The 11,665-nt window shown below is 42.9% G+C and overlaps 2 protein-coding genes across 3 annotated transcripts; one reads left to right on the plus strand and one right to left on the minus strand.

Moving 5' to 3' along the window:
• Positions 1 to 721: 721 nt before the first annotated feature.
• Positions 722 to 5,568, minus strand: LOC308331692 (G-protein coupled receptor 20; the record flags this gene model as incomplete). Its single annotated transcript, XM_080787183.1, has 5 exons — positions 5,462 to 5,568; positions 3,740 to 3,936; positions 2,244 to 2,500; positions 1,568 to 1,700; positions 722 to 1,315 (listed from the first exon to the last, which is right to left on the minus strand). Exons 2-5 carry the CDS (start codon positions 3,908 to 3,910, stop codon positions 722 to 724), a joined length of 1,155 nt encoding a protein of 384 aa, XP_080643309.1. The 5' UTR covers positions 3,911 to 3,936; positions 5,462 to 5,568.
• Positions 5,569 to 7,986: 2,418 nt separating this feature from the next.
• On the plus strand, positions 7,987 to 10,573 carry cfap20 (cilia and flagella associated protein 20). Of its 2 annotated transcripts, none has more exons than XM_080786772.1 (6): positions 7,987 to 8,423; positions 8,958 to 9,037; positions 9,141 to 9,252; positions 9,422 to 9,610; positions 10,038 to 10,148; positions 10,392 to 10,573. In XM_080786772.1, the coding sequence occupies exons 1-6, from the start codon at positions 8,340 to 8,342 to the stop codon at positions 10,395 to 10,397; spliced, it is 582 nt and encodes a 193-aa protein (XP_080642898.1). In that variant the 5' UTR covers positions 7,987 to 8,339; the 3' UTR covers positions 10,398 to 10,573. The 2 variants fall into 2 exon arrangements, with proteins under 2 accessions (XP_080642898.1, XP_080642899.1); XM_080786773.1 differs by having other exon boundaries at positions 10,395 to 10,573.
• The last annotated feature ends 1,092 nt before the right edge of the window (positions 10,574 to 11,665 follow it).

Genomic DNA, 11,665 nt, shown 5'->3' on the forward strand with positions numbered 1-11,665 from the left:
ATAGGATAGCGTCTAGCTTATTAAATTTGTTGAATCAAGAACATTCTCTGTTTTTGTCTCACCTTCACCCTTATCTGTCTGTCCCTATCTCCCTATTTTACGTCGTGCTGCTTAATCTATGCTCCATCGCACTATGGTGTTGCATGCCGAAGACAACAGATTCACAAGCTCACAACACATTGTGTATAAATGGGCTTACCTTTCGTTCTTCGCTCTGTCTGAAGGATGACATCATGGCTTCAGAATCTCTCTCCACAGTGGTCTTATGGCCAGAGTGAGAGCTATTTTCATATTATTGATTAATTGTATCTCTTGTGGATTAAATCGTGTTTCAGCATAGCAGAGTGTTACAAATATCTCTGTCATTCTTCAGACAGAGTCTGCCTTTAGTTTAGACTATACATACTTCAGGAAGACGTGGTCATTCAGTTTTCAGTTGCTTCACATACAGTAGAATAGTTCATCAGTCAGACCCAGTGCAGTGTAGTCTGATAGCCATTGCAGTTTATCCACAGGAACACGCTCAGTCTCTCAAAAGACTAGGACTGATATGAAGGAGAATGAAATAGTGTCTGTATCCTAGATTCCCCTTGTCTCTTTCCATCTGTCCTGCTTTCCCTGTAACTGAGAGGGGACAGGAGTGTGTGTGTGTGTGTGTGTGTGTACATGTGTGTGTGTGTGTGTGTGTGTGTGTGTGTGTGTAAGCTGTCAAAGACAACCGTTACACATTGGTCACAGAGCGGGATGAGTTGGTCAGCGCGAGCGCCGCCACACTGTGCACCATCGCCAGCGCCGTGCCTGAATACTTGTTCCCGGAGTTTCTGTCCACTTCCGCGCCGCTCGTCCTCCCACCTTCCCACTCTCCATCCGTCTCCCTCGCCCCTCCTCCTCGCCGCCTCCTCCTCCGCCACACTCGCTTGAAGCTGTCCGTCACGAAGCAGTAGACCACGGGATCCAGGCAGCTGTTCAGGCTGCTGAGGGTCACCGTGATGTGATAGGCCAGCACGGGCCCCGCCCCCGGCCTCAGCCCCCCCTCGCCCGTGATCTCCACCCGGAAGTAGACCAGCAGCTGGCGGACATGGAACGGCGTGAAGCAGACGGTGAAGACCACCAGCACGGTGGCCAGCAGCCGGACCGCCCGCATCTTCCTGGCGCGGCTCTGCTGCGGCATCAGCCGCTGGCTGGCCGAGAGGAAGCAGGCCACGCGCAGCGTGAAGCCCACCACGGCCAGCAGCGGCAGCAGGAACTCCAGGATGGTGAGGGAGAAGAGGGCCGGGATGAGAACGCACGAGGAGCTGAGGTCCAAGGCTGTGGTCTGCAGGAGCAGGTGGAAGAAAAACACAAACCAGATCAGACCAATCGTCCCAAACCCTGTTCCTATGTTCCTATTATTAACTTTGGGTTCATCTCCTCTGTGTGTGTGTGTGTGTGTGTGTGTGTGTGTGTGTGTGTGTGTGTGTGTGTGTGTGTGTGTGTGTGTGTGTGTGTGTGTGTGTGTGTGTGTGTGTGTGTGTGTGTGTGTGTGTGTGTGGCTGCGTGTCCTGCATGGGCGTGTGTGTTTGTTTACCTGGAAGGAGTAGGTAACCACCACTGCAAAGAGCCATACGGTGGCGCTGACACACTTGGCTGCCCCAGTAGTTCTCCATCGATGAAGAGTACTGGATGCATGGACAACAGCCAGGTATCGATCAACACAAATACTGGAAGGAGAGGATAAAGATTGAACAAATGAAGGCAATGGTTGAATATTAGGCAATGAACTTGGTAACAGTCACTGATTTAAAATGTGTGCAAACCCCATGCCGCCGCCGCCACAACAACTCTTGTTCTGTGTCTTTGTTCTAGAGATAATGGTTGATTATGTAATTGTGCTTGACCTTTTTGTCAGGTGAAACCTGACATATGTTTTACCCTAACCCTATTTCAAATGTTGCTCTGCTGATATCGAGCACAGGCCACAGCTGTTGGGTGGTGTCTCTTCTGGGCTGTACTGGGGGCATCGTCACATTGCAGCAGATGGGACAATCTGCATTGATATCATCGAGATCATTAAAACGCACAACATTGTTGGAGAGTTGAAGAAACAGTAATTGTGGAAAGCACACAAAATCTCTGTATGGCTCAGCTTAAAAAAGGAAAAGGTTAGGAGAACTGGTATGCCTGTGCTGTGGTAAACAATAATATATGCACTTGTCAACAGGGGATATGGAGAGATGAAGGGAGAAGGCCACTGACGTACCCACCTGGTCAGAAAGAGGATACTGCAGTACATGTTGACAAAGTAGCTGAACGCGTGCACGTAGGAGCAGGCCAGACAGTTCCCTCCACTGTAGTACAGAGCGATACGGGCTGGGAGTGATAGCGCCACCAAGAGGTCAGCTATGGCCAGGTTTATGGTATAAACCACAGTGGCTGAAAGGTGGGTTGAGGGCCCGCAGAACACGTAGAGAGCAACGCTGTTCAGCACGACCCCAACTACCAGCATCACGCAGTTACACACCTGGCAGAGGGAGTGGACGGAATGTCAGTTAATGATGAAGTAATCTGTCGAGCTGAGTCTCACATGCACGATTTGTAAATGCTGCAACAACACACTGTACATTGGAAGTGCTGAAAAACCGTGTGGCAAATATTCACACAAATCGGTACACATTACGTCAGAACCATGTCATCAAGACGGACTTATCCGATTATTCGTATGGAGAACAGCACATTTTTGAGGGCCGCCAGCCCCTCCTATACACAGGTTTAATGTTTGTCTTTTGTTCAATGTTTGTTTTGTAAATGCATTGACAATGAAGGGAAAATGTGCGTCATAATGTGTCATTTACATCATATTGTCTCTTTATTGTTAATGTCGTTTAATGTTTGTGTTTACACCGTTTGTTTTACCATTACCACCGTTTGTTTCACCATTACATCACCTAATCAACATGAGTTAGACTTTAATATATTAGTGACACTCACTTCACACGGGTGTGATTTTTCTAGTTGGTAGTGCTGTGTAACTTGCTGCCAAGCCCAGAAGGGGAACAAGTAGCCTACATTTATTGGATTGTTTTAGTGAAGCCTCTTTATGTTTAGGGAAGAGCATAGCCTGTATGTTTGGATTCCAGTGCCAGACCATACAAACCTAGTCACCCCCCAGACAGTATCCTAATTCCTCCTGAGTGTTGATTTGAACGTACAATTAAAAGGAGCACTTCCCATTTTCAAACTTATCTCCATGTAATTGGTCCTCACTAATGCTCATATTGATGCTCACTATGCGTCGTGAGTGGGGAGTGTTGGCTGATGAATGAATATCAACATCCTAATACATCCTGATACTGGGGGGTCAAATTATGATAGGCAATTCCGGCTGTCAAAATATTACCCCCCAGTCAAAAAACACTTTGTTTGAAATAGACACTCATGCTTTCCAAGGTGTGATTTGGGCTGGGAGGAGGAGTAGGACTAAGGCCCTATACGTCCTCTCTGGGGGGGGGGGCGGGGTACTACCTGTGAGTGGGGACTGTTGGCTGATGAATGAATATCAACATGGAGGTCCCGAAATCCAAACTGAGACTTAGGGGAGATCGTGCTTTTTCTGTAGCTGCCCCTAAACTTTGGAATGAACTCCCCCTCTCTGTAAAACTGTCCCCCTCTATCCCTACTTTTTTTATTCCCAAAAAAATAAGGAAGAACAACAATGATGTTGAACCCATGCCTTTCCAACTGGAATACATCTCCATCTCACCATGAGGGTCACCCAGACAGCATAGAAGTCTTCGTAGAGCTCTGTGTCTAGGTGAGCTACCTTACGCAGATACGGGCCTCCCCACTGGTGGTCCCAGCCACTGCAGTTAGTAGGTTCTGGTGTTTTCTCAGGGATAGAAGTGGAGCTGAGGTTTGTCAGAAGATTCTCCATCGGTTAAGTAGGATGACCAATGGTTCCTGAATGGGAGAGAGGGAAGGCCAGTTATTGATCCAGTCCACAGTCCTACACAGCTATTCCTCAACTGTTCCAGCTATAGGTCTCTCAGCTACCCTATTCATGCTGAGAACCTTAGAGAGCACGCACGCACGCACACACTATACCTATTTTGGTATATTGTATAGCTCTGTATGGAAAGCACATTGAATCTCTGTGCATATGTTTGCAGATGTTTGACTGCATTTGACTGAAACATTTAGCATTGAATCATGCTGAATAACAGCTCCCGTCGGATAAAGGTGAGGTAATGTTTAGAAATCTCTCAAATCTAAAGTGATGGAGTAGGTCCGAAATACACACTTATTCTCTCTCTCTCTCTCTCTCTCTCTCTCTGACAAATATCACACTTGCGTACACACACACGGTTCCTCCTTGTGAGTAATGACCCACAAGGATGAAAAATGCTCAACATCAGCACAAGTTAATCCAGAGAGGGAGACTTACAAAGTCTCTCTCCGTTTCTTATAAACACTGTGTTCTTCTACTGTACGCTTGCATTGGACGTGAGTAAGTACACGCTCAAAAAGGATGTGACATTTTTTGCAAACCCACACACGACTGAATAAGGGGCAACACACTTATTCCACATGGTGACATGTCAATGTGTTTCACACCCTTCACAGTTGACATATAAGACAATCTACAATTGAATGTGATAAACATAGCACAGGCGTTTTTTTAAATATGTTCCATGATCGTAGGTCGGGGGGAAGAGAAAATAATCAAAAGAATTTGAAAGAAGTTGAGAAAGAATGTGTTAGAACACGGTTTCTACTCAACACCTGAAAGTGACCATTCAGTTTAATGTCATTCAGTTACTCCAGTCTTGTTATTAATTAGTCTTGTTAGAAAGAACAATATGCTCACACGCCACTCAATGGAGCAACCAGCTGCATGGTTATGGGAAACAGACTCAGTGGTTATGAGGGAAGTGTCTTCCTTCATACCAGACGGATGAGTTCCTATGGTTTTTGTCTGTTTTGTGTTCTTCTGTCTGTCCAGTATTTTTATCATCTGTTAACATGTCATGTTAACATCATCACACACAGACAGCTTGAAGGAACATTGCCAGGGTTCTAGATTCACATCAACATATTCTTAGCACTAAGATAAGACAATATAAAATCCCAGTTATACCATTAAAATGGATGATCCATGACAGACCAGTGAGATTTACTGTATGTCATGTTACAGTATATATGTATCCCCCCCCCCCCCCCCCCCGTCATCACGGCATTGGTATGGAAATTGATGAATCATTAACCCCCCCCCCCCTTTATTTGTCAAGTGAACATGTCAGTAGTCAATTGGTACCTGCTAATCAATGTAATTGCACACAAATTCACAATTCTCAGAAATTCTACAAAAAGACGTAACGGTAAAACACATCTAAATGAATAAATAAACAGTATTCCAGTCATCTTTCCACCACAGTCTAAGCAGCTTAAAGTCTGTTTTCTTTCTTTTTTGTTTTCTGAAACCTACCTGGTGAAGAAAATGAGGCAGATGTTCTTAGTAGAACTTGAAATGTTATGTGTCTTCTTCTTCTTCTGTATCCCTTTTGTTTCACTCCCTGCCACTCTCTCTTTTCCCCTCTGTCCGTAGTGCAGTGGTTGTTCAAATGATTGGAGAGGAGTGAGTTGCCCATGTACTCACACTAACGGAACTGTTATCTTTCTGGAAGGACAGAAGAGATGGGGTTTTAACTTAACTACCACTGCTACAGTCACTGCTTCAATTTTCTTTCTCTCATATCACACCCAGCCCCTCAGTGACACTGTGAATTTTAGATTCTGTATAAAGCATAATAGAAAACTATGATTTTCTTGCTTATTTTCAATTTAGGTTTTTGTCACTTTTTCATTCCCTTGTCTCCCTGCTCCCCTCTTCTCCCCCTATCCTCTCAGGACCCAAGAACCCTTCAGAATAATCCTCTCTCACCTCCCTCCCAAACCTGCCCTCTTTTACCTCCCTTTCCTCTCATCTGCCTCCCAAGAACCCTTCAGCCACTCTCCCTCCCTCCGACCCCCTCCGACCCCCTCCTGCCCTTCTCATTATTTACCACTCTCTTCTTCTCTTTATGTCAACACTGTGTCAATCTAGATTCTCCCTGGTTCTGTTAAGTCTCTCTGTTTCTCGTTCTCTCCATTATTTTTCTTTCAGACTCCAATCTCCCGTCTTTTCTGTCTGCTCTCTCTTTCTGAGCCTTGGAGGATGACTTGATTTATAATCTGTGCAGACTGTCCAAGGGCCTCGTGTATAAAATATTGATACATGAAGGCAGGAAGGAGATGAAACAAAAAAAAGCAGTCAACCAGAAAATTAAAATAATCCTCGCGAGGAACAATATAGGAAGGAAAGTAATGACAGAAGAATAAGGGAGTGGGCATAAAGTAATGAATAGAAGGTTCTTGCACAGAGTGTAATGTAAAGGTTTGCTCAGAGCAAAAATGAAACTTTGAAAGAATGGGTGGGTTTTCAATAAAGTCCATTTAAAGTTTGTCTCTGGGGTGGTCCCATTATATGGGTCTGAGGAAAGATATCCCACAGCACTTCTGTTTGTATCCATATGTAAATACTGTCTCATTAGGTGAGAGAGAGAGAGAGAGAGAGAGAGACAAAGAGAGGGAATCACAACGAGACATGAATAGTCCTCCAGCTTTACATAAACATTTTTTGTAGTAGTAGAAAGAAACAGAGCGAAAGAGATATGGGGCAGAGAGGCCTGCACATATACTGTAATAAAACATGGAGATAGAAAACAAGAAAGACAGATGTAGGCAGAGACACTTTTTTTTACGCTTTTCTTAACAGAGAATATATTCGGAGGAAGCAGCACCTCATAAAACACTGTGATATAAACAACTTGAAGAAGGTCCCTCATGGAATCATGCATGCAGTGAGTGAGTGAGTGAGTGAGTGAGTGAGTGAGTTCTGTGTGAGAAGTGAGAACACATGTGTGTGTATCTCAAAGTAGGCTATCAAACAAACTACTGTGAAGCACAGATTTTGCCAAACCAAAGATAATAGCATATAATTGCTTATACTGTGTCTATGATTTATGTGATACCAGCACATTTAAAGCCAGACAAAGAGTCTGTAAGGCTAATGCTTCATTCAAAGTCCCCAATTTGATCAAATATTTGAAACTGCAGTTATGTACCAATGTACATGTTTTTCCCTTTTATACTTTATTTAACTGTATATATGATGATTTCTTTATATTTTGGACTAGACTATTTGACATTCAATGTTCTTTTTCCACAAATGAGTCTTGAAAAATGGGGGTCGTCTTATAATCAGTCGTTTTATATTTGGCACAATACGGTATTTTTTGTATTGATTTATAATAATAAATTGATTACTTTTTTGCTGAAATTATTTAGATTGTTTGTTGTTATTGGTTATATTGAATTTTGTTGTTTTCTTCATGTCATGTCTATGAATTGATTGCACATAGGGCCTTAATGGAAACAAGACAGCAAGGACTTTCTTTGGTGCTCCCTTTTGAGTGTTTGACTATACTGTACTCTGTTGCTGTTTTTACATTTATGTTCAATCAATTAAATCAATGTATACCCTTACCCAGGGCCATTCTACATAGCCTACTGTGTGAATACAAATTTCAATCAATCAATAAATATAACCGCACTGAGAAAAAGGATGGCATTGGGGTCTGGGAATTAGTGAATGAATATTCTACAGAAGTTGAGTGTGCACTCAGCTATTTGAACAAGGTGGACCCTCTTGTAAACAAGTGTAATGAGTCGTCCACTCACACAGTTAACAGTCTTTGTATTGAGTTCTGCTTGAAATGTACTGTAATTCTGCAAACTGTTAATAAATATTTCAATCAATCAATCTTTACAACATTGTTGGAGCTTCCAGCACTTTTTTTTCCAGATTTGTCAACACTGCAAAATGTAACTCCAAACCCACCACAGAGCTCTATGTGAGTGATGAGCGCTGGAAGCATTCCGTCTCCTAGCAACACTGAGAAGAGCTGAGAGGCGAGCCAGAGTGAGCCAGCGCAGCTACTGTAGCACTGACTGACTGCAGAAAGAAAGAATAATCACCACCATTGGTTAATTATCCTCTCCAGGGAAGTGCAGGGACTCGACGATACAACATCGTGCCTTCGAGAAATATTTCAAAAATAGTTTTTTCCGCTCTCCATAAAAGACGGTGTAATTAACATTATAACTCAGCCGGAACGAGGAGTGTTATTTAGTTTCACACGGAACCTTTTTTCAGATACCAGATAGTACCAATTCCGTAAACAAACGTAACGTTAGTAACAGTTGCCTTGCTTCGAGCCAAACAACAACACATGTGCGTAGGACGATACTAAGCACTATAGAACATGTTTAAGAACACGTTTCAAAGCGGATTCCTGTCCATCTTGTACAGCATCGGAAGCAAGCCTCTTCAGATATGGGATAAAAAGGTAAGCGGCACTTTGTAGCTGCTAGCTAAGCTAATGCTAACTACAAACCACCCCACCTAACCTGACAACAACCATTCATTTGTTCATACATCAGCGTCTAGTTTCCACTAAAGTTACTGCCAGGTCATAAAAGTAAACCTCGTGCTGCTATATACTATACTTAGTCTAAATTTAGCCAGGAAATTAGGATTAAACCAAATCCGTAATTTTCAGTGTCACATGTCTCTAATGCTTTTACAAAAACCATTAGCTAACGTCAAATTTAAAGTAAACATCCAAATGTCAGAAACTTTACTACGGGGTGTCGAGAGGGGCTAGCATTAGCAACAGTTATGGTTTGAGCTCTCTGAGAAAGTAAATAAACAGCAACCAGCCTAATCAAATGAAGTCATTTACTGAGCTACAGTGAGATTTATGATAGTTTGTCAAAGCGTAAAATCGTTCTGCAGGCAGTTTGATTGCTTCTTTTGGTGTTGTTCAGCAGAAATTAATAAATGCAAACCTTAAAGACATTGTGTTGGTGTGTGGTCACAGGTCAGGAACGGTCACATCAAGAGAATCACAGACAATGACATTCAGTCACTGGTGTTGGAGGTAGAGGGGACCAATGTCAGGTGATATCATTTATCTGCCGTTGAACCTTGTCACAACATCACTAATCACTTCACTTAATGATTCTCATCAACCTCTCCAAAATGTGTCATTTTCTCCCTACAGTACCACATACATAACATGTCCTGCGGACCCCAAAAAGACACTGGGCATCAAACTTCCCTTTCTGGTCATGATCATCAAGAATCTCAAGAAGTATTTCACCTTTGAAGTCCAGGTAACGCCACAGGATTACTGAAACACAAGCCAGTCACACACATTGACACTATGCACACATATAATACACACTGCCTTCAAATGGTACATTAGGTGTATGATGAAGTCAAATGCATGCATCAAATGTCATCAAGCTCCCCCGTTTTCCTCCCCCACCCTTTTTTCCTTAGGTATTAGATGATAAAAATGTGCGTCGTCGGTTTCGGGCGAGTAACTATCAGAGCATGACGCGGGTGAAGCCATTTATCTGCACCATGCCCATGAGGCTGGACGACGGCTGGAACCAGATTCAGTTCAACCTGACAGACTTCACCCGGAGAGCCTACGGAACGAACTACATCGAAACGCTACGTGTACAGGTAGTGCTACTACACCAACACAGACAGAAATTCTACCTGGTCAAATAGAGAGAGACATTTAAGTATTGGTTTGTTGCTGTAAGCCACTGACCTTGATTGATGTAATCACCACCTGGAAGAACACCTGAGAAAGTGATTAGTAGGTGTGTGTTGTCTCAACATGCAGTGTTCAGTGTCCTTCAGTGTGCCGAGAGAACTCTCAGATAATGTCACATGTACACACATCCCCAACTATGTGTCAGGTGTGACGACAAGCCTTATTTAGCACATGCACAACATTTGCTAACATAACGTTCTTGTGCTTCCTCCATAGCCAAGACTGTCCCACAACATATTTTTCAGAGCTGAGGTGAACAGGTTGTCTATCATATTTCAAAACATGCCTTTTGTCTCTCTCTCTCTCTCTCCGGTCACTTTCTGTTCTCAGATCCATGCCAACTGTCGTATACGGAGGGTGTATTTCTCAGACAGACTGTACTCAGAAGATGAGCTCCCGGCAGAATTTAAACTATATCTGCCTGTTCAAAACAAGACCAAGGTGAGCGACATGCAAACATACAGATACACACATTTATGTTTAGTCACTGTTGGGCAGAAACCTCTTATGTCCAAACCTTTTCAGACAATGGAAAAAAAATAACCTGTGTTCACAACCTTTAAAACTTAATTAAATATTTATAAAATCCAAATGTAACCACACTTAACTTGTCTCTATTTTGGGCATGAAGTATACATTTGGGCATTAATTTGTAAAATACATTTGTCACTGTTTTTCTTACAGCAGTAACCAGTCCCAAACCCCATCCAATTCCAGAAGTGCATCTGTAAGATTCCCGCTGCTGAATATGTATATGAGAGGAATTACGGTAGAAAGATTTGTATTTTGTAATGTTTTGGTGTGAATGTGGAACCATGATTTCTTTTCAGTTTGTGTCCCACAGCACAATAAAGATTTTATATGCACTAATCGCATTTGTTTTATGCATAGCATAGTTGAGTAAACATGTTTAGCTTATGTATGGATGCAGAAGTGATTTATTCTTGAACCTAGCATCTCTAGATCTGCTAAAATATTTGGTGTAAAGGGAAACAAGCGCAGACCCAACTCAAGTTCTTTAAACGGTATATAGCAGCTCTATTAGCCCGCTCCTTTTCCCCCTCTACACCAGGCCCCCCAGTCTGAGGGGTCCTCAGATACAGGGAGGCCGCCAAATCTTTGATAGGGACTTTTTAAACCACCTAAAATATCAGATTTAGAACACCTATTTCCTGCAACAAGGTTTGGTGTACAGGAAAAAGAGCAGACCAAGTACAGAGCCAAAGGTCACGTTTACAGTATTGAGGGTTTAAGTCAGGGATACTCAAATAGATTTACCTGTGGGCCACATTACAAAAATGGCAAGGGGCCAGGGGCCAGTAGATAAAATTACGACATTAATGATACTTGATAACTTCTCTCTTTCAATTGCTTTATTTTCGCAAAATGTATCAAAGTACAATGTGCATGCACACAATATGTAAATAAATAAATGTGTTACATTTTCTTGCATAAACACAAAGAGCTGTTTCCATAACTGCACAAATTATTGCACATAACATGAGTAGCTGTTATAATAACATAACATGAGTAGCTCTTTGCCTGCCTGCCTGCCTGTCTGTCTGTCCATGAGTAGTTATTTGTCTGTCTGCCTGTCTATGAGTAGCTGTCTGTCTGCCTGTCCAATTGTCCATGAGTAGCTGTCTGTCTGCCTGTCTGAGTAGCTGTCTGCCTGCCTAATTGTCCATGAGTAGCTGTCTGTCTGTCTATGAGTAGCTGTCTGCCTGCCTGCCCAATTGTCTATGAGTAGCTGTCTGCCTTCCTGCCTGTCCAATTGTCCATGAGTAGCTGTCTGTCTGCCTGTCTATTAGTAGCTGTCTGACTGCCTGCCTGTCCAATTCTCCATGAGTAGCTGTCTGTCTGTCTGCCTGTCTATGAGTAGCTGTCTGCCTGCCTGCCAGCCAGCAAGTTGGTTAACAGAAAAAAAATTGTTATGGCTGAGTAAAATAAAATACAAT

This window comes from Protomyctophum bolini (assembly GCF_963924005.1).
Source record: "Protomyctophum bolini genome assembly, chromosome: 17".
In the NCBI taxonomy this organism is placed as follows: Eukaryota; Metazoa; Chordata; class Actinopteri; order Myctophiformes; family Myctophidae; genus Protomyctophum; species Protomyctophum bolini.

Excerpts from the sequence above, each read along its gene's own strand:
- cfap20 (XM_080786772.1), top strand. The coding sequence starts at position 8,340 with ATGTTTAAGAACACGTTTCAAAGCGGATTCCTGTCCATCTTGTACAGC. Across the intron at positions 8,424-8,957 it reads TTCAGATATGGGATAAAAAG|GTCAGGAACGGTCACATCAA; the intron begins GTAAGCGGCACT and ends GTGTGGTCACAG. Across the intron at positions 9,253-9,421 it reads ATTTCACCTTTGAAGTCCAG|GTATTAGATGATAAAAATGT; the intron begins GTAACGCCACAG and ends TTTTTTCCTTAG.